Source organism: Canis lupus, chromosome 26, assembly GCF_003254725.2.
Source record: "Canis lupus dingo isolate Sandy chromosome 26, ASM325472v2, whole genome shotgun sequence".
Classification (NCBI taxonomy): Eukaryota; Metazoa; Chordata; class Mammalia; order Carnivora; family Canidae; genus Canis; species Canis lupus.
Genome location: NC_064268.1, coordinates 6,514,859 through 6,541,778, shown reverse-complemented (window position 1 = coordinate 6,541,778; position 26,920 = coordinate 6,514,859). Strand labels below are relative to the sequence as shown.

At 42.6% G+C, this 26,920-nt stretch overlaps 2 protein-coding genes and 1 long non-coding RNA gene across 5 annotated transcripts in view; 1 reads left to right on the top strand and 2 right to left on the bottom strand.

Annotated features, from left to right (window-relative positions):
- SBNO1 (strawberry notch homolog 1) overlaps nucleotides 1–10,217 on the bottom strand; it is a 62,073-nt gene extending 51,856 nt beyond the window's left edge. Inside the window, exons 1-3 of one of the 3 annotated variants that reach the window (XM_035706408.2) lie at nucleotides 10,009–10,217; nucleotides 985–1,116; nucleotides 352–456 (exon numbers count right to left, since the gene is read on the bottom strand). In XM_035706408.2, coding sequence (XP_035562301.1) covers nucleotides 352–456; nucleotides 985–1,116 — 237 coding nt within the window. In that variant the 5' untranslated portion in view covers nucleotides 10,009–10,217. The remainder of the gene's footprint in view (nucleotides 1–351; nucleotides 457–984; nucleotides 1,117–10,008) is intronic. The other 2 variants (XM_035706407.2, XM_025473697.3) reach the window with 2 other exon arrangements.
- The window catches only part of TMED2 (transmembrane p24 trafficking protein 2), a 168,451-nt gene continuing 151,627 nt past the window's right edge, over nucleotides 10,097–26,920 (top strand). Inside the window, exon 1 of the mRNA XM_049101544.1 lies at nucleotides 10,097–10,105. The gene's annotated coding sequence lies outside the window, so the exon portion shown is untranslated. The remainder of the gene's footprint in view (nucleotides 10,106–26,920) is intronic.
- Nucleotides 16,540–26,763, bottom strand: LOC125753703 (uncharacterized). Its single transcript, XR_007406088.1, has 2 exons — nucleotides 26,438–26,763; nucleotides 16,540–17,715 (listed from the first exon to the last, which is right to left on the bottom strand). It is a non-coding gene; the product is annotated as an uncharacterized LOC125753703 (long non-coding RNA).

Here is a 26,920-nt window from a genome sequence, read left to right as displayed (position 1 = left end):
GAAATTCTGTATTTAAAGCATAAAAATCACATCTACCAATGGACAAAAGCTGAAATCAACAAGGAAAAATGAAATGTGTAGTGGGGTAAACATGTAGCTCATCTTTACTTCATAAATTTTCTATCATTTACAATAAGTAAATTTTTAAAAAGTTTGTTTTATCCTAACTACCTTTTGATCAACGTAACTATGAGATGAATGAAAGAAGTGTTTTTATAAAGTAGGAGGCGAGAGTAGCATATTGGAAAGAAATAGTAAAAACAGGATTGGTTTAATAACTTTATATTACAGGTTATTTTCTTACAATTCAAAACCATTTTAGTAATCATGCCAAATGTAAATCATTCTTACTCTAACATTTAGTAGTGCTGGAGTAGGTACTGTCTCTGGTTCTGGCTTAACAGGAACTGTTGCTTCAGTCTCCAAACCTAGTTCTAATGCACTAAGTGGCACAGACTAGAGAGAAAAAAACAGAGAAAGAAATAAAAAATGACAGCAGTAAATTCTGTTTCAAGAACAAAAGATGTATTTATTTTATTAAAACAAAAAATGTTAAGTTTTACACTCAGAATGCAGAATCTCTGATACCAGGTATGAAATAATAATCTTTACAAGTACATCTTCACAAAACGATACTAATACCAGAATCTTTTTACTTTCAGAGAATCTGTATAGTGAAACCTCAAAAGAGGATCCTCATAAAGTACAAAGACAACTAGTAAAGAGGTAACAAACCTCTCACAAGAACTCTAAACAAATCATCTTTTACATACGTACATACATATACACACACACATATATATATATCAAAGCAGAAAATGTCGATTTTCACTGCAAATATTTTCTATCTCATGAAGACTAATAATATAAAAATAACATACACATGATTATTTAAATTTATGTCTTAATAATGACTGTTTCTAAAAGTAGAAATTAAAATTAAGAAACAATCCACTTTTTACAGAGGCTTTGGAAAACTCTTACCTGCTGAACTGGAGGAGTAGCTGTTGGAGTTGCAAGCCCTGCATCTCCCCCATCAATATCAAAGAGGTCATTCGGACTAATTCCACTCTCACTCAAAGCAGCAAGCAGTAAATCTTGCCCTGGCTCCACCATCTTTAGAACAAAATATTTAACATTAACATAAAAAACTTAAAAAGCCAATTAACTCTCTTCTAAATACAAACCAACATCTTCTACCAGATCCATCTATTTAGTATTTATGAAGAATCTGCTACATATCAGGCAAGAAGGAGAAAGGAGAAAGCCTCTGATTCCAAAAATTTCACAATAAGATGAAAAGGACAGAGAAATATGTAAATCACAGCAAGAGTGTATGTATACAAAATGCTGTGGGAACAGAGAAGGAATGCTGCTGAACTTTGCCTGGAAAAAGGTTACAAAGATGACCGTGGAACTGAGTCTCAAGAAGAAATCACCAGGTGGATGAGAATATTCTGGACAGTGCACTCAAACTTATGGAGGTATCAAAGACATTGGTGCTCTTTAAGAAGTATGGTTAGAGGGATCCCTGGGTGGCGCAGCGGTTGGGCGCCTGCCTTTGGCCCAGGGCGCGATCCTGGAGACCCGGGATCGAATCCCACGTCAGGCTCCCGGTGCATGGAGCCTGCTTCTCCCTCTGCCTGTGTCTCTGCCTCTCTCTCTTTCTCTCTCTGTGACTATCATAAATAAATAAAAAAAAAAAAAAAAAGAAGTATGGTTAGAGTAATTCATCATTGGTATGGAAGTTCAGAATAGAAATCCAAGCCTCAGGCAGGTGATGACAAGAGAGGAGGAAGTTATCATCCACAAACTTGTATACCATGCTAGAGAGTTCACTTAATCCCATGGGTAGTGAGGGTCACGAAAGAGTTTTCAGATAGAGGACTGCAGGACATAGATTTGTGACTTAGAAAGATTACTTCGTAAAAGTATGGAAGCAAACTGAAAATGGGTAGAGTAAGACTAGAAGCAGGGATACATTTGAGGAAACTGCCACAGCAGACCAAAGAGATTATATGCTATAATACAGCAGGGCGTGAAAGAAAGAGGGGGATAGATTCCAAGATATTTACGAAGCACAATCCATAAGACTAAGTTTATAAAAAGCTCAAAAATGAAAGAGAATATGAAATACACAAAAAGCATGAGTTGATGGATGATTAGAGTTATGCCAAGAGACTGAAAAAACACTGAGTCCAGAAGACCCCAAAATGAGTTATACAGAGTTTAGTGGGGGGGAAATACGTATTTAGGAGCAAGCAAATACATTTTATTAAATATTTTATTTCTTAGATGGGGGGGGGCAGAAGGGGAGACGAAAGGAGAGAATCTCAAGCAGACTCTTTGCTGAGCATGGAGCCAGAAGCAGGGCTCGATCCCACAACCCCAAGATCATAATCTGAGTTTAAACCAAAAGTCGGACGTTCAACTGATTGAGCCACCTCGGTGCCCTACAAATACATTTTAGATTTAGGTTTTCCAAATGTACTCTTAATACACAATATATCAAAGTACGTCACCACCAAAATGAATTTTTATCCATTTTGTAAGGGGAAAAAAATCTTAACTTTTTCAATTTTTAACATGTCATTAATTTATCTGAAATAACCAATTTATATACATAAACCTGAAAAGAGACTGTAGTTGTTTTTCCCAAAAATCTAATTTCATGTTACATAAATAATACACTAATCTTTAGCTAGTTCATTTGTTCTCAGGCCGCGTCAAATAATTAAATGTCAATATTTTCATTATGTCCTACAAAAAAGAAATGCGTTAGCCACTGTGACCATGACTTCCAACATATAAGAACTACTGTTTCAAATAAAAGTACTTCACAGAGAAGTCCTCTACTATGTAGTCTATGCCACATGAGCCTATATATATCATTTAGAAAAAAGTTCTAACAGAAACATGAATGAGTTTAGAGTCCACAGATATCCAGAAATGAAACTCAAGACATAACCACTGTTTAAAGTGAGTCTAGAACAGCCCCAAGGAAGAAGAAATAGCCCAAAGGAGATTTTTCAGAGAAAGGAAAAGTCTGTGGAAAAATACATTTTGGGGCCTTGGGTGGCTCAATGGGTTAAGCATCTGCCTGCAGCTCAGGTCATGATCTCAGGGTCCTGGGATTGAGCCCCATGTTGGGCTCCCTGCTTAGTCTGAAGTCTGCTTCTCCCTCTTCCTCCCGCCCCCCCTGCTCATATTCTCTCTCAATCTCTCAAATAAAATCTTAAAGATAAAAATATACGTATAAATAAACAATTTTTAAAAAATTATTTATTCATAAGACACAGGAACACAGGCAGAGGGAGAAGCTGGTTCCCTGCGGGGAGCCCGATGCGGGACTTGATCCCAGGATCCTGGGATCACGAACTGTGCCAAAAGCAGACACTCAACCATTGAGCTACCCAGCCCAGGCGTCCCTAAATAAAATCATAGGAAAAAAAAGAAAAATGCATTTTGAGAAGGAGAAAGGTAAGGAAATTGACAGTGCCTAAGTATCTTTTACAAGTCTAACAAAGTATTAGGCTCTTCATACACTATGAGCCCACAACAACCCTGAAAAAGACAGGTATTTTTTAAAGTTGAAACCGAGGCTCAGAAAGCTCAAATTACCTACAGTTACGTATATCTAGATTATTCAAAATCCGAAAGCCCATGCATTCTCTTTCCAATAAATAGATAAGTCGATATTGCTAACCTAAATTTTGATACTTAACTTTGGAATAAATGCCAGTCTGAGATTAAAACCGGAAGGGAGAAAGATCACTGGATAGCAAGATGGAAACAGTACAAAGGGATTGAACAGGGGAGACAAATATGAGAAATGTCCCAACATGGATTTAAAATAAAGTTAATCGGGCAACCCTGGTGGCGCAGTGGTTTGGCGCCGCCTGCGGCCTGGGGTGTGATCCTGGGGACCCAGGATCGAGTCCCATATTGGGCTCCCTGCATGGAGCCTGCTTCTCCCTCTGCCTGTGTCTCTGCCTCTATGAATAAATAAATAAAATCTTAAAAAAAAAAAATAAAGTTAATCATTTTTCTAATCTAGACACAGCTGACCATGCTTTACAAATTAACTTAATAGAGTACAAACATGTACCAAGATAGCTAAACCAAGGCTTTTATTTTTTTTTAAGATTTATATTTATTTATTCATGAGAGAACAGAGGGAGAGGCAGAGAAGGAGGCTCCCTTCAGGTAGCCTGATGTAGGACTTGATCCCAGAACCCCAGGATCACGCCCTAAGCTGAAAGTAGACGCTCAACCACTGCGCCACCGAGGAATCCCTAAACCAATGCTTTAAAAACATTTCAACTGTGGCACCTGGGTGGCTCAGTAGAGCATCGGACTCTTAATTTTTGCTTAGGTCATGATCTCAAGGTCATGAGATCAAAGCCCCTGTCAGGCTCCATTCTCAGTAGGGAGTCTGCTAGAGATTCCCTCTCTCTCCCTCTGCCCCTTCCCACTAACATGCATGTGCATTCTCACACCCTCCCTAAAAATATATATATAAATCTTAAAAAAACAAAAACAAAAAACAAAAAACAAAAAAAAAAACATATCAACTCACCAAATACTTAAGACCACTGACCTGTGGGAATAGGGGTGGTCTTGGCCTGCTTGCTATGAGTAATCCTGACCTAGATTAATAGAACTCCAGAGACTATCAAAATGTCATCTGTTTTTAGTAAATACTCAAAATTATGATTCATTTACATTTCAAACCAAAACACATTGTTTTAAACCAATGACTCCTTTTTTTTTTTTTTAAAGATTTTATTTATTTATTCATGAGAGAGACGGGGGGGGGGGGGGGGCAGACATAGGCAGAAGAAGAAGCAGGCTCCATGCAGGGAGCCCAATGTGGGACTCGATCCCGGGACTCCAGGATCACGCCGTGGGCCGAAGTCAGGCACTAAACCGCTGAGCCACCCAGGCACCCCTAAACCAATGACTCCTAAACTACAGACCAAAGAATGCTTGGAAGCCAAAGGATCCATTAATCCATTAAATGCACACCAAGCCCTTTCTAATTCTACTAAAAAGTACAGAAACATCATTAATGAAAGCAAACAAAAGTCACTGAAAAGCATTAATACATGAGAGTTCTTTGAAATATATTTTCTAAACAATGAGCATTGCAAGTATAAAAATATCATGGAAGGGAAGAATTTGGAGGGAATCTTGGTATTTTTACAAGAAATAACAGCACAGTTATAAATAATACTATCACTAACCCGCTGAAAATTCATTCACAGGAATCACAATTTGAGACCTCTGATCTACACATAGTGACTTAGTAATGACATGTCTTTTGCAAGCTATTAATGAAAAAGATTTTAGGTTTATACACATAATATACAAAAACAAAATCTAAGGATCCTTTCTTAGCCAAATGGAAACAAATTCTCTACTTGAACTTTTTTGCAGTGAGAAAGGGGGCAAGGGATACAGAGGAACATCTCTGCCTTTCTCTAGTTCCATTAGGCAAACCCCTTAATATTTAATCATTTTCCTATTCTGAAACTATTACAGACTCACAATTTCAGTGTTCAAGCTAACAGAGCCCTTAAAAGGTTATATTAATCAGTCTTCTCACCTTACAAGATTTATTCTTGAGAAAACATTTTTGCTTTGAACCCACTAAATACAATATGAATGCAAATAAGTGTAAGAGAACTGTGTTACAGTGTGTCTACAAAGGATTTCATAGACCTTAAGAGACATTTAACATGTAGCAATCCAACAAACCCAAAAGTAACCAACCCCAAAATGATTCTATCTCAAACAAAGGACAACAAAAAGGTTCCATTTCTATTATAAATACACTGGAAAATATCACCTATTTCAAAATAGTACACCGATGAAAGTTTCTATGATAAATAAGGACACAGTAGTAGAGAGTAACTAAGAGCCATCTTTGGCAGGAAGAGAATCCTGAGAAACAATAGCCAATCAGAAGAATGAAAGGATACAGTTCCCACTGAGAATACCAACACTGAAACCTATCAACCAGGACAAGGTTCCTCTTGTTGAGACCTAAAGCAGATCTTTATAGCTCAGGGCTACAAGATACAAGGGATCTATCTGTAGCAGTGGCAGCACACCACAGAGGCTGAGTAGACTATGGAGTCAAACAGAGTATCTGGGTTCAAATACTGGCTACATCATGCACATGTAGTATAATATAGTCAAGGAATAACTTGTGTGACTCAGTTTCCTCATCTTCATATAGGAATAAAAATAGAACTTATCTTATAGGATTGCTGGTTGAATAAACACTATGCTATTAGCTACTACACTTTGATATTAGTATCACGTCAAAAAATAGGTTTTCTCTCACATGACTAATACAATTTCCCAGAATACAAGTTTTATTTATTGGCAATCCACTCAATAATTAACTTCCAAATTAGTTCTATAAAATATTAATTCCTTTTTACATATAAGTGTCACATATTCAATTTATCCAGGTAATTAGCTGGTATGTCTAGAGGAAACTGGTAGTTCTCTTTATATGTGCAAACATATCATTTACCAAGTATCATGCTAAGATACTTAGCACTTTTAACAGTACTAAGTATGTCTTTTAACTCTGATTCAACTTTGCTTTAATGCAACCCAAAGGTGATAACTGACATTTAGTTTAGTAAGTTGAAGGATAATGATCATCTCAGAATTTAGCTAATATAGTTCATTAACAAGGTGTTTATTTAGTGTCTACTGAGCACTGGTTCCTTGAGAACATCAGGTAGTATAAAAAAGTTCACTAACAAGGATTTTCATTACCTAGAAGGGTATAATCTAATTTTTAACAGCTATTTTTCAAAGGAGCAATTGCTCAGTAAAACATGCCCCTCTCCATTCTCACTGCAAAACTTGTAAGAATGGATTCCCAAAGGAATGTGCAGATGACAAGAGTTTCAAGCATGCTTTGCAAAAAAAGTACATGAAAGAAGGGGGGAGTGTTGTTAAACAACTTTCTTGGTTACCACCACCAAATTCAGATCACTAGTCATCTTGAGATTTACTATAGGTTTAGATTTTTTCCTCTTTTAACCCTCAAGATAACTTCCGAGTAAATACTACATGTTATTCCTTTGTCCCAGATGAAAAACTGAGGCTTAGAGAGATGAATTGTAACAAGTTAACAACAAAGCAATTGTGGAACAGAATCAGAAACTCAGGAGCTCTGACCTCCACATCTCAAAATTCTGTATTCTTAACCCTATACCATATTTTTTAAACCGGTGGTCACACCACAGTGAGCTGTCAAGTCAATTCAGTGTATCATAACCAGAATTCTTAACTATTTCAGTACAGAAGAGAAAACTAGCAAAGAGCATGTGGAGATGATTGTTATTTCATGATGAGTTTTTCAGTTCTATGTGTGGATATGTAGGTCACAATGTAAAACATGTCTTACCAAGGGATACAATAAACAGGTTTTAAAAATTTTTTAAAGATTAATTTATTTATTCATGAGAGACACATACAGAAAGAGAGGCAGAGACACAGGCAGAGAGAGAAGTAGGCTCCTCGCAGGGAGCCTGAGTGGGACTTGATCCCAAGACTTCAGGATCATGCCCTGAGCTGAAGGCAGACGCTTTGACCACTGAGCCACCCAGGCATCCCATAAAAAGGTTTTAAAATCATTGCTCTGTGCCTATACCACCTCCCAAGATTTAATAAGCAAGTTAATTTGATGGGTTTTGTACTGTACTTTATCTATAAAATTGAAGTCCCTGTTCTTCAAGAGCCTATCCTTTTCATCTACAGAAAATTTCAGTAGTATCCCAATTGTCCTTAATATTTAAGTTCAACCACACTGAAGTGGAACTGTCAGCATTAAAAAAAAAAAAAAGACAATTGTAAAATCTTTAGAATTACACATCATTTTACTAATTAGCTATATAATGTGAAAGTAATTACTCTCACAAAGTATCTTTACATCAACTTGAGGCAGGCAAAGCATGGGAACCAAGAGACTCATGAAATCAGGTTACTTGATAAGACCAGACCTCAGATCTGAGTGTTTACGACCTTCACCAGAGGCATGTCTCAAATCAAAGCTCAATTTAGAAACTAAGAAACATCAAAATATATCAGTAGCTATAGTCTTTGAAATGAATCATTTTTTTAAAAGCATGTAAAGAAAAAAAAAAAAAAAAAAAAAAAAAAAAAATAAAAGCATGTAAAGAATCTTTATACTGCTCATTTTTAAGCACTATGGAAATTTCAGCAAAACCTTTAAATAAAACTGCCTAAGTTAAAAGCATTTAATGAATGAATGGACTGTAAGCCAGCAAGTAAGCCTTCCTTTTTGATACTTACCCAGCAGCTGAAGTAAAATTTACTTAAAATCCTATAGACAATTGTATGGAATTAAATTAGATTGTGAGATAAAAATGTAGAAGCCGAAGGGAAAAAAATTAAAAAAAAATTTCTGGGAAGCTAAATTTTGGATACAACTCTTTTAAACATGAAAATTTCTCTTGCAAAATAACTGTCCCACGCAAGGCAACAATAGCAAATTCTGCATTTTATACTAGAAATTCTATACAAATTATCTTTTGGCCAATGATAACGGCTTTCCCAACAGCTAAGGAAAAAATCACTTCTTGACTGAAGTAAATAACCCGGGGAAAAAATGGATTCCTTTACACACTGTTGACTGGTTTGTATCTCAGTCAGGTGTTAATAAGTCTATTTCCTCTAGAGCAGCAACTCGGGGTTTGACAGCTTTCTGGACCCTCCTGCCCGACTCTGTAGAAGCCCTATTCTATCTCTTATTGTGGTTGTCTGCATTAAACAAAACATTTAACTCAACATAAACCGCTAATAATCAACTTTCAAAGGTCAAAGGTGACCCAGTTTTTAACCTTCCCTCAGCAACACGTGTTTAGTACAAACTTCCGGGTGCGGTTACAATTGGGTGCGCAATTCAATGGATAAAAACGTTGCTTTATTTGACTCAATTTTCTTGCCCGTTCTTACCCTACGTTTCTCAACCAGCAACTCCCCGAAACAAAAGCTTCCTACAGTAAACGAAGCCCGCACATAAAAAGGGCTTCTCTGTGCGAGGATCAAGTTAGTGGTCCGCAAACATTAACCAAACAGCAGCACAAAGCCAGGGTGGAAAGGGGAGGAGCTGGATGCCAGGGTCAGGAAAGAAACAATCACAAGGGTTCAGGAACATCCAAATCTCCTCAGCGGTTAAACCGATCCCAAACCACTTCTGGGAAACCACCAGCATACACTGGTTTGGGGAACTTTAGATGCTCGTTACGCTAAACACTCTTAAAGTAACCAAATCCCCCATCGCCTTTCTCCACACAGATGCTTAGGGTCCGGGAGAGGAGGGACCTTGAGGCGAAATGAACCTAATCACCCGGTGAGGCTTGAAGGTGGCCCCCACGTGTCCCACGTACCGCCTCGACGCCCTGTGGGCGAGGTAACCAGAAAACTGCAGGTGTGGGGTCCAGATTTAGGGCGCCCCTATCTCCCCCCGCACTCGCCCCAAACCGGGAGCAACCCTCGAGCAGGAAGACTTCTGAAGGATTGCGGAGCTCACTTTCCTGCGGGTCCGGGACGTCGCCATCCCCGAGCGGAGCAGGGAAGGCAAGGGGGGGCGACCCAAGTGGAGCCGGAGCCGGCGTCCGCAGACCCTGCCTCCCCGTCCACACTGAGCGCCTCCGGCCCGGGACACCGGGGGGCCCCCAGGGTCCCAGAGCCCCCACGCGCAGCGACCTCAGGGCCCGGCGCTGACGGGCGGAGGAAGCGAGCGCGGCGGGGCCGCCGCCGGGACCTTGCCCCCGAGTGCCCTGGGGCGCGCAGCTGAGGGGGCGGTGAGGGGCGAGGGAGGCCCCGAGCCGGGGTGACGTGGCTGCGCCCCCCCCAACCCGGCCCCATACGGCCCCCTGAGGAGAGTGGGAGTGGGAGGCTGGCTGTCCGGGAGGAGGAGTGTGGAAGCAGAACAGGGCTGAGGGAAGGACTTACTTTCCCTGCGGGGTCCGACGCCGAAACAGCTCCTCCCGGGTGGCGAGAGCTTGAAGAACTAGAGGCGACTGGAGCGGAGGCGGCGGTGGCGGCGGCAGCAGCGGCGTCCGGCTCTGCCTACCTCCCCGCCGCCATCTTGACGCCCCTCCCCCCAGCCCCCCCGCCCCGCCGGAGGGGAGGGGGTGGGGCGACGGCTGAAGCGCCGCGCGCACGCAGCGCGCGCCGCGCGCCCCACGTGACTTCCTCCCCCCTCCCTCCGCTCCTCAGCGCCCCCCTCCGCCCCGCCTCCCACCTAGGTGAAGGAAGATGATTTCCCCCCCCCATCTTGACCGCCCCCTGCCTTCGCTGCCAAGCACGGGCTCCGCCGGCTCCAGCCGACCCGGTACCAGTGGTTGGATCCAAGAGAATTCCGGAACCCAAACGGTCCATTACCGCGGCTCCGGGGTGGGCGAGGGGTGAGGGGGCCGGGTTTCCGAGAAGGGGGAGGGGGGAAGGCGAAGGCCGCCTAGAAGAATCACGTGTCTACTGCTTCCGCCGGCGCTCGAAAGACCTCGCGAGAATTCCGTTCCACCTCCCTTTCTGCCCCGCGGGCTGTCGGGAGGAAGGTCTGTGCTCTGCCTTGCCACGAGGAGGTCAGCTTGTGGCCCGGGCGCATGCGTCCCACACCTGCTTTCAAAGTCGGGCTAGGAGGGGCCCGGAGCTATTTTCAAAATGTTTTTGGTGTGTGTGGCTTCGGTCCAGGAAGTTACCTAGTGGCGTCTCTGTCACTTTGGAAAGCTCTTCATTACCCAGTCAGCCGTAGAAAGAAAAATATTCGCGGATTCACTGCTTGTTAGTCTCGCTCAAAGCACTTTATTCAGCATGAAACCGCAGTATAGGGCAGCCCGGGTGGCTCAGCGGTTTAGCGCCGCCTTCGGCCCAGGGCCTGATCCTGGAGACCCGGGATAGAGTCCCACCTCGGGTTCCCTGCATGGAGCCTGCTTCTCCCTCTGCCTCTCTCTCTCCTCTCTGTGTTTCTCATGAATAAGTAAATAAAATCTTAAAAAAAGAAAAGAAACCGCAGTAGAACTCGGAGCTCCCAGGCTGGTACACTGCTGTTATCATACCCTAAGGATGTGACGGGGTCAGCCCTACTTGTTTTTTTCTGAACCAACTATTACTCTCAATTAATGATTGCTCCAGATAGGTCTGTCCCTACCATCTCTCGCCTCCCTAATTTCTTCTCTACCTCCTCTTCCTTTATATTGTTATTATTAAATGACCTAACAGAATAAGCAAATTAACTTTTTGGTAACCCTTTTGTAAAGTCATTCTGAATGCTGTTTGACTCCGTTGCTTAGGTAATAGGGACGCCTGGGTGATTCTTGCCCCCTACTGGCGGCGTGTCCCACTGGCCTTGTGCTGAGAGAAATCCAAGTCTCCAAACATTTGGAGGTTAAAGTGTGAACTTTTCAGAAGAAAGTAGAGGCAGAGGGAAGAAGAAAGAAAATAAAAGTCATGGCAAGATGATTACAAATCATTCAACTCGAACTCAGCGTTTGTATGTGTAAGTATATATTACATGTGTATATTCCTATAGGTGAACATTTTACATAGCAGACTAATCAGTTTACTTCCATTATCTCATTTCTCCTTATGCACAAAAAAAAAAAACAACAACAACTGGTAAAGGTTAAAATGATAAAAACTAGTTCCAAAAGAACAAGGCCCTTATCTGTCTTGTTCGGCATAAGCCACTAGACTAGTTTATGGTCTAGTGTAGATGACAGCAAATAAGCTATTACGGATCTGTCATGCTAACTGAGGAAGGATGCAGCAAAAACAAACAAACAAACAAACACCTAAAACATTGTAGTTAATGCTTCAGTGTCTTCCAAGCTTGGTTGATACAGTTCTGTTTCCAAGGGGCCCTCAAACTCTTGCTGCACACTAGGACTACATAAGTACTAGATTCTAACAGTGGAGGCCTGACCTGCAAACTCCCATCCTTAGAGGTACCTTGAGTATCCAAGCCAGATCCTTGCTGCGATCTCTGCATAATCTTCTTATCTGGGACCCAAGTAAAAGGTGGTGTTTCAGGTGATACTTGCAATATAACCGCAGATATGCACACACATGTCATGCACAAGGTTATTCCCTGCAGCATTATTTGTAGACTCAGACCATGAGAAACAGCCTAAATGCCTTTGAGGAAAGGACTGGTCATCTAAACTATGATACTTCCCTACAGTGAAACAGTTGTTCAAGAGAATGAAGTACTTCTGTCTGTGAGAATGTATAGTACTATATTTTGCTGGTGTGTACACATAGAGCATCTCAGAATGACAACATGAGTAGCAGTTGTTATCAGGGGATGGGAATCAAGCTCTATAGAGTATCAGAAGCAGGAGGAAGGCTTACTGAATACACTCAGAACAGAGATGCTATTGGAAGCAGATGATTCAAAACAAATCCCTTTTAACACATGGTATTGACTTCCCAGTGGCTGTGATAGCTGCACTTCTCCCTCCATTCAATAAGTATTTATTGAGTCCTTGCTATGCACCAGGTACTATGTTAGAGGTTAGGGGCACAAATTTAAGAAAACCAAATGAAGGGAGAGACAGGGATTGTCCCTGGCCCATAATGTCCTTACAGTCTAGGGGTGTCAATCCAAAATTTACATGAAATGTAAACAACTTTTTTTTTAAGATTTTATTTATTTATTCATGAGAGACAGAGAAGCAGAGACGTAGGTAGAGGGAGAAGCAGGCTCCCTGTGGGGAGCCTGATGTGAGACTCAATCCCAGGAGCCCAGGATCATAACCTGAGCCAAAGGCAGATGCTCAACCACTTGGCCACCCAGGTGCACCCAAAGTGTAAACTTGTAGGGACACCTGGGTAGCTCAGTCAGTTAAGCATCTGCCTTCAGCTCAGGTTGTAATCCCAGGGTCCTGGGACTGAGTCCCGCATCAGGCTTCCTGCTCAGTGGGGAGTCTGCTTCTCCCTCTCCTCCTGCCCCTTCCCCTGCTCTTGTTCTCTCTCTCTCAAGTAAATAAAATCTTTTTTTTTTTTTTTGTAAATAAAATCTTAAAAAAAAATGTAAGCTTGTAACTGTGACATTGCTACAAAGAAGCTAAGAGCCTATTACAGACGAGTTTGACCTCATCAGGGAAGTCAAGGAAGGTTTCCTCGAGGAAGTGATAACTGAGCAGAGATTTGGAAAATAGGTATCATGTAGGCATAGAGAAGAGGGAACTGCTTTCAAGAAGGGAAACTGCCTTTCAAGAAGGGAAACAGTAAATGTCCTGAAACAGGTGGAAGCAAAGCAAGAAGGGACAGTAATGGGGCAAGGGCAGTGGTGGTTAAGATACTGTCTCTTGGCTCCAAACTCAAGCTTCCAATTTGCAAAACTACATTCTGTTTTGCCAGCTGTTTCAGTGTTTGTTTCTGCACTAGGGAGTGCTGGAGGGAGAGGACAACACTGTGAACATCATTCCAACAGCGCTTCTTCACCCTGGCAGCTGCATTTCCTCCCCATAGCAGCAACTTCTGCTCACTTTTCCCCACACCTGCAGAACTAGCCCTTTAAACCCTCCTCTCAGACAGGAGGACCACTGGGAGCCTCCCCAAGGTCATTCTGTAAGGTCAGAGACACTAGCACCAGCTGAGTACAGCCCCTTTCTTGAAGTTTAGGTCTTGGCAACATGGGGCCTTTTACATTTCCTAGTGACACCAACCCCTTACCTCTTCCCCTTAGCTTGAGTGGTAAGAGCTGCTTCCTGCAGTTGCTACCTCTGTGATGCCGTAAAGTTCTCTTTTCACCCTTTCAAGTTATCTAGTTAAGCAGTTTAGATTTAGTTAACATTTTTTTTAAAGATTTTATTTATTTTGAAAGAGGGAGAATAAGAACTAGGTGCAGGGGGAGGAGCAGAGGAGAGAGAATCTCAAGCAGACTACCCACTGAGCACAGAGCCCAACATGGGGCTCAATCTGATAACCATGAGATTTATGACCTGAGCTGAAATCAAGAGTCAGACACTTAACCCACTGAATCACCCAGGTGCCCCCTTACATTAATTTATCTCTGTTCAGAACCTAGTATAGTTTCTGCCTCCTGTGTGAACTTTGATTGACATAACGAGTAACAAGGAATTATCAGTAGGATTATAAAAATAGATGAAGGCCATTCTCAAAGAGCCTTTTGTAACTGAGTTTGGACTTTATTTTGTAGACTACAGGAAACTCGGAAGCCTGCTGTGCAGATAACTGCTGTGGTTGGATGTGCATTCTAGAAGAATCACTCAGGAAGCAACGTACCAGATGGATCCTAAGAACTGGACTGCAGGTATGAGGAGTAGACAGAAGAACAGAAACTGAAATGGAGTAAAATTGTTGAACAATAGAAGAAGACCAGGTTCAAGAAATACTAGGAGGTAAAGCCAATAACACACAGTGACTGGTTGGATAGGGTTTATAAGGAGAGAAGAGTCTAGAATGAAGCCTCAGTTTCTCACTTTTGTACCTAGGTAGATAACAATGCCATAGCTGAAACTGTGACCTCAGGAAGACAAACAGATGTGGAGAGGAAGACAGTAATATGGAAAGTTTTGCGTATCTATTTTTACGTAATAAAGAACCCCTAAACCTAACAACTTAATGAAACAACCATTTTATTACTTCTTATGATTCTTCAAGCTGGGCTGAGCTTAGCTGGACAGTTCTGCTGGGCTTGCTAATAGTCACTTGTGTAACTATAACTAGGTGGGCTCAGCTAGGATTCTTAGACAGCTGTTATTGCTCTGTTTGCATGTAGTCTCTCTAGTTGCCTTATAGTTCTTACATGGTGGCTCTGGGCTCCCAAGAACACAAAAGCAGAAGCTTCTAGACTCTTGAATTTTAGCCTTGCAACTGACACAGTGATGTTTCCACCGCATTCTATCAATTAAGGAGGCCACACAAGACTCAAGGAAAGACAACACAAGAGTATGAATGGAGGGGGGCACCTGCCTGGCTCAGTTGGTAGAGCATACAACTCTTGACGCTGGTGTGAGTTCAATGCCCATGTTGGGTGTAGAGATTATTTAAAAATAAAATGATCTTCGGGCACCTGGGTGGCTCAGTGGTTGAGTGTCTCCCTTTGGCCCAGGTAGTGATTACGGGATCTTGGGATTGAGTCCTGCATCCTCGGATTCTGGGATCAACTCCCTGCTGAACAGGGAGCCTGCTTCTCCCTCTGCCTGTGTCTCTGCCATTGTCTGTGTCTCTCATGAATAAATAAAATCTTGGGCAGCCTGGGTGGCTCAGCAGTTTAGCACCACCTTCGGTCCAGGGCCTGATCCTGGAGACCTGAGATCGAGTCCCACATCAGGCTCCCTGCATGGAGCCTGTTTCTCCCTCTGCCTGTGTCTCTGTCTCTCTCTCTGTGTGTGTCTCCGATGAATAAATTAAAAAAATCTTTAAATAAATAAATAAAATATTTTTAAAAATTTTTTAAAATAAATAAAATCTTAATAAATAAGTAAGTAAGTAAATAAATAAATAAACTTCAAGTGAAAGTAAAAAAAGAGCAGGGGCGCCTGAGTAGCTCAGTTGCTTAAGTGCCTGACTTTTTTTTTTTTTTTTTTTTTTATGATAGTCACACAGAGAGAGAGAGAGAGGCAGAGACACAGGCAGAGGGAGAAGCAGGCTCCATGCACCGGGAGCCCGACGTGGGATTCGATCCCGGGTCTCCAGGATCGCGCCCTGGGCCAAAGGCAGGCGCCAAACCGCTGCACCACCCAGGGATCCCCTAAGTGCCTGACTCTTTTTTTTTTTTTAATAATAAATTTATTTTTTTATTGGTGTTCCATTTGCCAACATACAGAATAACACCCAGTGCTCATCCCATCAAGTGCCCCCCTCAGTGCCTGTCACCCATCACCCCCAACCCCCGCCCTCCTCCCCTTCCACCACCCCTAGTTCGTTTCCCAGAGTTAGGAGTCTTTATGTTCTGTCTCCCTTTCTGATATTTCCCACACATTTCTTCTCCCTTCCCTTATATTCCCTTTCACTATTATTTATATTCCCCAAATGAATGAGAACATACAATGTTTATCCTTCTCCGATTGACTTACTTCACTCAGCATAATACCCTACAGTTCCATCCACGTTGAAGCAAATGGTGGGTATTTGTCGTTTCCAATGGCTGAGTAATATTCCATTGTATACATAAACCACATCTTCTTTATCCAGTCATCTTTTGATGCACACCGAGGCTCCTTCCACAGTTTGGCTATTGTGGCCATTGCTGCTATAAACATCGGGGTGCAGGTGTCCCGGCATTTCATTGCATCTGTATCTTTGGGGTAAATCCCCAACAGTGCAATTGCTGGGTAGTAGGCCAGGTCTATTTTTAACTTTTTGAGGAACCTTCACACAGTTTTCCAGAGTGGCTGCACCAGTTCACATTCCCACCAACAGTGTAAGAGGGTTCCCTTTTCTCCGCATCCTCTCCAACATTTGTGGTTTCCTGCCTTGTTAATTTTCCCCATTCTCACTGGTGGGATCTCATTGTGTTTTTTTTTTTTTTTTTAATTTTTATTTATTTATGATAGTCACACAGAGAGAGAGAGGCAGAGAGACAGGCAGAGGGAGAAGCAGGCTCCATGCACCAGGAGCCCGACGTGGGATTCGATCCCGGGTTTCCAGGATTGTGCCCTGGGCCAAAGGCAGGCGCCAAACCGCTGCACCACCCAGGGATCCCTCATTGTGGTTTTGATTTGTAGTTCCCTGATGGCAAGTGATGCAGAGCATTTTCTCATGTGCATGTTGGCCATGTCTATGTCTTCCTCTGTGAGATTTCTCTTTATGTCTTTTGCCCATTTCATGATTGGATTGTTTGTTTCTTTGGTGTTGAGTTTAATAAGTTCTTTATAGATCTTGGATACTAGCCCTTTATCTGATACGTCATTTGCAAATATCTTCTCCCATTCTGTAGGTTGTCTTTTAGTTTTGTTGACTGTATCCTTTGCTGTGCAAAAGCTTATCTTGATGAAGTCCCAATAGTTCATTTTTGCTTTTGTTTCTTTTGCCTTCGTGGATGTATCTTGCAAGAAGTTACTGTGGCTGAGTTCAAAAAGGGTGTTGCCTGTGGTATCCTCTAGGATTTTTTTTTTTTTTTTTTTTTTTTTTATAATAGTCACACACAGAGAGAGAGAGGCAGAGACATAGGCAGAGAGAGAAGCAGGCTCCATGTACCGGGAGCCCGACATGGGATTCGATCCCGGGTCTCCAGGATCGCGCCCTGGGCGAGAAATGCTCTGCATCACTTGCCATCAGGGAAATACAAATCAAAACCACAATGAGATCCCACCAGTGAGAATGGGGAAAATTAACAAGGCAGGCGCCAAACCGCTGCGCCACCCAGGGATCCCTCCTCTAGGATTTTGATGGAATCTTGTCTCACATTTAGATCTTTCATCCATTTTGAGTTTATCTTTGTGTATGGTGAAAGAGAGTGGTCTAGTTTCATTCTTCTGCATGTGGATGTCCAATTTTCCCAGCACCATTTATTGAAGAGACTGTCTTTCTTCCAGTGGATAGTCTTTCCTCCTTTATCGAATATTAGTTGACCATAAAGTTCAGGGTCTACTTCTGAGTGCCTGACTCTTAATCTCAGCTCAGGTCTTGATATCAGGGTCATAAGTTCGAGTCCTGCATTGGGCTCCACACTGAGCATGGAGTCGCCTTAAGGAAAAAAAAAAAGTATGAATGGTGGGAGGTGTTCATAGGAGGCCATGAAAGTAAGGCTATCACGAGGAATTTTTTTTTTAAGATTTTATATATTTATCCATGAGACACAGAAAGAGAGAGAGGCAGAGACACAGGCAGAGGGAGAAGCAGGCTCCATGCAGGGAACCTGATGTGGGACTCGATCCCAGGTCTCCAGGATCACGCCCTGGGCTGAAGGCTGTGCTAAACCGCTGAGCCACCCGGGCTGCCCTATCATGAGGAATTTTTTATTTGTTTTTTTTTTTTAAGATTTTATTTGTTTATTCACAAGAGACACAGAGAGAGAGAGAGGCAGAGACACAGGCAGAGGGAGAAGCAGGCTCCATACAGGGAGCCTGATGTGGGACTCGATCCCGGGACTCCAGGATCATGCCCTGGCCCGAAGGCAGGCTCTAAACCGCTGAGCCACCCAGGGATCCCCATCATGAGGAACTTTTAAGGGGCCAATGAGACATCCAAGTGGAGATATCTAGTAAGCAGTTAGGTTTCTACAGCTTGAGGATCCAGATGGAGATTAAAACATGCGCAAGGGCAAAACTAGAGAGAAAAGCAGGGGGCCAAAGGCAGAAAGTTGTATATCTAAGAGGTGAGCACTCAATGAGCCTCATGAAAGAGAGATCAAAGCAGAAGGAGGGACAGATTATGCCATGGAAGCCAAGGAAGTAGAGTTTCAAGGACTGTGTGGTCAGCAATATTTAATGCAGCAGATAGCACCAGAATACCAGAATATAACTAAAGCAACTATAGGCTTTCTCACAATGGCAGACATCATGGTGGACAGAGGTTTTTGATGGTTTTTTTTTCCTTTTTAAAGACTTTTTTTTTTTTTTTTAGATTTTATTTATTTATTTGACAAAGATATAGAGAGAGCACAAGCAGGGTAGTGGGAGTCAGAGGGAGAGGCTCCCTACTGCGCAGGCCCCATGTGGGGCTCAATCCCAGGACCCTAGGATCATGACCTGAGCCAAAAGCAGATGCTTAACCAACTGAGCCACCAGGCATCCTTAAGGAATTTTTTTTTTTAAGCAGTTGTATATTCACAACAAATTTGAGGGGAAGGTACGGAGACTTCCCATGTACCCCTAATTCCCACACATGCAAGCTTCCCCAGTTACCAATGTCCCCTACTGGAATGGTATATTTGTTATAATTGTGCTAGATCCACCTTGATGTATCATTATCACTCAAAGTCCATAGTTTACCTTAAAGTTCATTCTTGGTGGTATATATCATATGAGTTTGGACAAATGCATAATAACATGTGTCTATCATTATAGTATCACTATCCTAAAAATCTTCTGTGCTCTGGAACACGTTGTTTTTTGCTACCCCAAAGCCATCTTTCTTTTTTCAGATAGTGACACCTTAATTTTATCTCTCTTTGTCTCTCAAAGTCTATGTGGTTTGGAAAGCACTAATCATCTCCCATACACATTACTCCAGAGTTGAGCATATAATTCAGGTCTGGCAAATTGGAATGCTGGATGCACATCCAGGCCACATTGATAGATTTAGTGCCAAGCCAATGAGTTTCAGTTTCAGAACTTTATATTTTAAGTAGTAGGAAAAAGAGGTACCTGGCTGGTTTAGTTGGTAGAGCATACAACTCTGGATCTTGAGATCATGAATTCAAGCTCCATGTTGGGCATATAGCTTACTTTAAAACAAAACAAAACATTATAAAACGTAAGACATCAACTGAAAGTAGTAGGAAAAAGACAGTATCTTGCCACTGGTGTTGCTAAGATAGCACTGCGAAGTGAGGGCAGAGGCATGTGGAATGAGAGACCAGTCTGTGAGGCCAATCTAGACAATGGTAGGGCAAAGAAGCATATAGGGAGGGACAGACTAAATCCAGATGACTTTCTTCAACCTCCTGGATCCCGTCAAGCCTGAAGTTACTCCTACCCTTGAACTTTTCTGTTACGAGCGAAAACAGACTTCATTTCCTTGAGCCAGGTTGAGCTGGGTTTTTTTATTTTTTAAAGAGATATCCTTTTTTTTTTAAGATTTTTATTTATTTATGATAGACAGAGAGAGAGAGAGAGGCAGAGACACAGGAGGAGAGAGAAGCAGGCTCGAGAGAGAGAGAGAGAGAGAGAGAGAGAGAGGCAGAGACACAGGAGGAGAGAGAAGCAGGCTCCATGCCGGGAGCCCAACATGGGACTCGACCCTGGGACTCCAGGATCGCGCCCTGGGCCAAAGGCAGGTGCTAAACCACTGAGCCACCCAAGGATCCCCAAGAGCTGGGTTTTTTAAATTTGCAATCCAAAACAATCTTGACCAATACAGATACCAATTAAAAACTGAAAACTTGGGCAGCCCCGGTGGCACAGTGGTTTGGCGCCGCCTGCAGCCTGGGGTATGATCCTGGAGACCCGAGATCTAGTCCCACATTGGGCTCCCTGCATGGAGCCTGCTTCTCCCTCTGCCTGTGTCTCTGCCTCTCTCTCTGTGTCTATGAATAAATAAATAAAATCTTAAAAAAAAAACCTGAAAACTTGAAACATATATTTAAGCTAATTTTTACAATTTTTCACTGGCCTTAATTACCAAACTTCTTAGAGAATAGACTGCTATGGACTCACACTATCCCAAGAGAGTATGGACATTTTAGTCCACATAGAGGATCTCTTTAGGAAAGGGAAGAACAGAATGGAAGAATGGCAGACAGATGAAGGCAAAGACTTTGGGTGCAGCCCCTCGGCCCAAGTAACAAGAGTTGAGTTTCTTGCCTCTAAACATATCAGGTATACGGGAATTGTTATATGTTTTTTTTTTTTAAGATTTTATTTATTTATTCATGAGAGATACAGAGAGGCAGAGACGCAAGCAGAGGGAGAAGCAGGCTCCATGCAGGGAGCCCAATGTAGGACTAGATCCTGGAACTCCAGGATCACGCCCTGGGCCGAAGGGAGGCACTCAACCACTGAGCCATTCAGGCATCCCGTTACCTGTTTCTTAATACAGATTTTCAGGGGATCCCTGGGTGGCTCAGCGGTTTAGCGGCTGCCTTTGGCCCAGGGCGCAATCCTGGAGTCCTGGGATCGAGTCCCACGTCAGGCTCCCAGCATGGAGCCTGCTTCTCCCTCCTCCTGTGTGTCTCTGCCTCTCTCTCTCTCTCTCTCTCTCTATGTCTATCATAAATAAATAAGTAAATCTTTAAAAAAAATACAGATTTTCAGAATGTTCTGACAACTCTTTGTACATAAAAAGTGTGTATTGTCATTATTTGTTTGGGTCATTGCTGTAACCCGTCTCTACCTTCTCTAAGGCATTCTAGTAGCATATGCATAAACTAGTGCTGGAACGGGGAGTGAGATTAAGAAGGAGAAGAGATTCTGTTTGTTTAAAGTTTTCACCCTATGTGTGTATTAACTTAATATTTTTTTAAGATGTTATTTATCAGAAAGTGAGAGTATGCAGGAGTGGGAGGTAGGGGCAGAGGGAGAGGGAGACAGAGAAGCAGGATCTCCACTGGGCAGGGCTTGATCCCAGGACCCCAGATCATGACCTTAGCCAAAGGCAGATGCTTAATTGACTGAGCCACCCAGGTGCCACAGTACTTTTTTATGGGTTTTTTTTTTTTTTTTTTTTTTTACTTTTTTATGTTTTTACAATGGATGCTCTGCTATTCATTTTTATAAATTTCCCTTAAAAGCATCTTTTTAAGATATCTAAATTATTAAACACAGACACACTATTGTCATGGACTTAATTGTGCCCTCCACGAATCCATAGATCAGAGTTCTAACCCCAGGACCTCAGAATGTGACCTTGGAGACAGGATCTTTACAGATCAAATCAAGTTCAAGTGAAGTCACTAGTGTGACCCTTCATCCAACATGACTGTGTCCTTATGAAAGGGAAATTTGGAGACACATGGGAACAGGGAGAATGCTGTGTGAAGATGAAGGCAGAGGTCAGGGTAATCCTGCTAGAAACCAAGGCATGCCTAAGTTTGTCAGCATACCACCAGAAACTAGGGGAGAGTCACAGAACAGACTCTTCCTCACAGCTCTCCATAGGAGCCAGCCTTGCCAATACTTTGGGTTTTGTACTTCTAGCCTCTAGAACTGTGAGGCAATATGTTTTTATTGTTTAAGCAACTCAGTTTATGGTGCTCTATTATAGCAGCCCTAGCAAACTAATCTATTATGTATATCTCTCAGAAAGAAAATGATGTGTATTCACCCCTTCAAACCCACAAATTAAATTAAAGTTCTAACCAAGAAACCAAAATAAAAGCCCAAGCAAAAAAAAAAAAAAAAAAAAAGATTAACAAAGCACATGGTAAATTGAACAGTTTGATCTGTGCTCTTTAACCATCTTTTTTTTTTAATTTTTTAAATTTTTATTTATTTATGATAGTCACAGAGAGAGAGAGAGAGAGGCAGAGACACAGGCAGAGGGAGAAGCAGGCTCCATGCACCGGGAGCCTGACGTGGGATTCGATCCCGGCTCTCCATGATCGCGCCCTGGGCCAAAGGCAGGCGCTAAACCACTGCACCACCCAGGGATCCCTCTTTAACCATCTTTAAGCTGACTTTTCAAACACCCTTACCTATCAAGATATATGTTCTCCATTTGCTTTTTCAATAAAATGATAATTTTTGAAGAATTAATCCCCAATCAATGGAAGAACTAGTTTATAATACCTTTTCTTAAAAAGATATGTGAGGGGTAATCCCTGGGTGGCTCAGTGGTTTAGCGCCTGCCTTCGGCCCAGGGCGTGATCCTGGGGTCCCGGGATCGAGTCCCGCATCGGGCTTCTGCATGGAGCCTGCTTCTGCCTCTGCCTGTGTCTCTGCCAGTGTCTCTGTCTCTCTCTCTCTCTCTCTCTGTGTCTCTAATGAATAAATAAAAATCTTAAAAAATATATATATATATGTGAGGAACACCTGGCTGGCTCATTTGGTTAAGCAGTTAAGCATCTGACTTTTTTTGTTTCTGTTTTTTTTTTTTTTTTTTATGATAGTCACACACAGAGAGAGAGAGAGGCAGAGACATAGGCAGAGGGAGAAGCAGGTTCCATACACCGGGAGCCCGACGTGGGACTCGATCCTGGGTCTCCAGGATTGTGCCCTCGGCCAAAGGCAGGCGCCAAACCGCTGCGCCACCCAGGGTTCCCCAAGCATCTGACTTTTGATCTTGGCTCAGGGCTTCATCTCAGTGTCATGAGTTCAAGACCCAGGCTGGGCTCCAACACTGGCTGTGGAGCCTACTTTAAAAAAAAAAGAAAGAAAGAGGGGGAGGGGATAAAAAAATAAATAAAAAAAAAAAAAAAAAGAAAGAAAAAGAAAAAGATGTGGGATGGAAAGAATACATACCCATTAACAGATGAGAAAAAGGACTCAAGCAAAAGAGCTATTGGCTCTATATCATCTGATACCAAATTTTGTGCAATAGACATCATTTTTGTGTATTCTCTCCATGCTCAATAACAGGAGTCTGACCACAGAATCCTCTCTTGAAATGCTACTTAATAGATAAGTTTTGCCTTCCCTCTGAGGACACCAAGAAAAGAATGGAGATAGAGAAGAAAGTGTTAATAACCCACATTATAGCAATTCACTAAGATGCAATTTTATAACTTTATTTTAAGTCACTGCTAAATGGCTACCATTTCCAACTCCTACATCCCCATATGCTTTATATTCATTCTCTCATTTAATCCTAACAATAAGCCTATGAGGTATAGAGTATTGTTTTACTGTCACTTACTTGAGTTCTAAATATATTACGTGTATTATATGTAGGGCAGCCCGGGTGGCTCAGTGGTTTAGTGCCACCTTCGGCCCAGGTTGTGATCCTGGGGACCCGGGATCGAGTCCCACGTCAGGCTCCATGCATGGAGCCGGCTTCTCCCTCTGTCTGTGTCTCTGCCTCTCTCTCTCTCTCTCGCTCTGTGTCTCCCATGAATAAATAAATTCTTTTAAAAAAATTAAAATATAAAAAATAAAAATAAAAAAATAAAAAATATATATTATATGTAATATTATAAATTAGTGTATGTGTCTACATAGGGGGAAGTTTTATATATTTATATATGTGTATCCATCCATACTTACATATAAATTTTTATATACATATTAATATATATATAGTAGAAAAATACACGTGTATGCTTATACATTACACATATTCACAGAAGAATGGGATGGAGTAGATCATAGTGGCCACCAGCTATGGAACTTTAGGATACACATATCCCATCTGATAAAAACTTACAAGAACTGATGCTAACATGAAATATTTGACAATAGCAAAAGCCTGGAACAAATACAAATGCAAAAATAACACTAAAGTAAGAAAAGTAATCTTAGTACTGGTATGATTTCACCCACATGATGTAACCATCTCAGCAAAGTGGGGATCATTAAGCAAACATTCCAGAAACATGTCACATTATTCCGAGATTCCAAGCTTCAAAATAGATTATTGTAATTTATGTAACTATTTGCAGTGAATAATTGTTGAGATTCACCAATCTATCCTTGGCTTAAAACCATTCAGTGATTTCCCATTAGACTTGGAATAAACATCTGAGCCCTTACTATGATTTTCATGTTGGTCTGGGTCCAGAAAAACAGAATTTAAAATAGGAACTTCATTAAATAGGTGGTGGGAACACTAAGGTAACTAAACTGCAGGTAACTTAGCTCAGCTTGATGGAGAACAAGTCAGAGAGATTAGGGCTAGAAGGATCAGAGGGGGAGCCTGTAAGAACCTGGAGACTGAACCAGTTGCCTGTGTGTGAAGCAGCGTGTCCTTGCTTAGGTAACCATGATGAGTATTGCAGGCACACAGGAGTGAGCAAGTTCCTTCTCCCTCCTCCTGCCTTCCAGATACCCCGGATCCTCTCCTGGTGACAAAACCTAACACTGACAAAGGAGCAATATGGTTTGCAGCCCCAGTATTGCAGAACAGAATGCAGAAATCTGGATTTGGAGCTGAGAGGCCAGCATAGCCGTCAAGGACCTAAGTGATCTGGCACCTCCCTGTCTCCTGTTTCATTCCTCCATTCTCCCCACCATGTGCTCATTTCCAGTGACATCAGGTGTCTTTCTTCCCAAGCACACGAAGCTCATTCCTGCCTCCATACATTCACACATGCTATTCTCTCTACCTAGAAGTATCTTTTCCCTTCAGTCCTATTTATTTAGAATTTAACTTAAAGCCACCAACCAAAGAGAATTTCTCTGACTTCATCAAATCTATAGAAGCAACCCTCTCCCCACTCAGGTTCATTTTCATTTTACTCATAGCATTAATCACTATTTAAGATTATCTTTTGGTGGGGGGGGCACCTGGCTGGCTTGGTTGGTTAAGCATCTGCTTAGGTCATGATCCCAGGGTCCTGGGATTGAGCCCCACTTCCAGCTCCCTACTCAGTGAGGAGCCTGCTTCTCCCTCTCCCTCTGCCATGCCCCCATGCTCTCTCAAAGAAATAAAATCTTTTTTTAAAAAAAAAAAAGATTATTATTTTTTTTTAAAGATTGTAAGTAATCTCCACACTTAACATGGGGCTCGAACTCACAATCCTGAAATCAAGAGCTGCATACCCTACCAACCAAGCCAGCCAGGCACTCCTAAGATTATCTTTTTTAAAAGTAGGGTTTTTGGGGGCAGCCCGGGTGGCTCAGCAGTTTAGCGCCGCCTTCAGTCCAGGGCATGATCCTGGAGATCATGGAGACCGGGGATCGAGTCCCACATCAGGCTCCCTGCATGGAGCCTGCTTCTCCCTCTGCCTGTGTCTCTGCCTCTCTGTCTCTCTGTCTCTCTCTCTCTGTCTCTCATGAATAAATAAATAAAATATTTTAAAAAGTGGGGTTTTTTGTTTCTTCTAAAAAATATGAGGAAGGATCTGTGTCTTATCATCACTGTATCTTTGGGGTACCAAATGGTGCCAAGCATACAATTTACTAAGTATAGAATAAATGCATTTTAGAGAAAACAAAAACTTGTATATCTTTGTGAAAGCTGGAAGGAACATTGAAGAGCACAGCCCTATTCTCTCATTTGACAGCTGGGGAAATTGAAGTTCTGAGAGCTGAAATGATATACCAAAACCATACAAGTGAGTTAGTGACAAATGTGTCACTCTTGGAGCACCCGGGTGGCTCAATAGGTTGGCATCCCCCTCTTTTTTCTGCTCAGGTCATGATCTCAGGATTGGTTGTGAGGTGGACCCTGTGTCAAGCTCCCCACTCAGCAGGATTCTGCTTGAGATTCTTCACTCCCCACACCCCCAACAAATCTTTAAAAAAATAGTGTCACTCTCTACTTTTCCCAGGGCTTTCACATACATCACCTTATTTACCTTCACTTCATTTTTATTTTCGTGCAATGGTAGGGTCCTTGGGCAATGGCGAGGTTGCCAAAACGTTCTGGGGGGCCAAAGAGAGACAGTGGACGAGTGACCTCTGCCTACATCTGTAGGAGGGACACATAGGAGCTGTAACTGGACACCTTACCTGTGTTCAAAGCAAAGACTCTCCAAGACCTACGTTTTTCTCTGGGGACTTTACTGATGGAGCCCCCTAACCCCCTCCTCCCCTCGCCTTGGGGCACAGGGCAAGGTTGTTTCCCTGGTAGCCATCTAGTATTGGAGTCACGCGACTGATCAATGCCCTGCAATTAAACTGCTGGGTGATCGTGGGCAGCAGTAAGTTACCTGGTCCCTCTGGTCACCTCTCCTCCATCTGTAAAATGGGTAGATAACGTGGGCTAGGATTTCTAAGGTTCTGGGAGGTTCATCCTCTGATCCATTTAGTCGGTAGCTGTGCCAGCTAGTTTTGGATACTGTTAAGAATTGACTCCGGAAACCTTTCAAACTTGGGAATGAATGAATGAAACTGCTGGAGGAGTGAAGGTACTGGAGACGCCAAACTGCTGGGAGAACTAAGGTTTGCAGGTCCTAACGGGAGGTCGAGGGGTCAGAGGTCGGGTTCCGGTCAGACCCGAGAAGAACCGGAAGTCCCAGATCCGGTCCACTCTGAGCCCGGGCCTCCAGCCGCGTGACTACACCTCCCGGGGCGGAGCTTCAGCGCGGCGAGAGGGCGGAGTTTGGGGCCTCCCAATGGCAGCGCGGGTGTCCTCCCAGCGCAGCCAATCGACGCAGGAAGACGGTACAATTTAAACCCCCTCCCACCTCCCC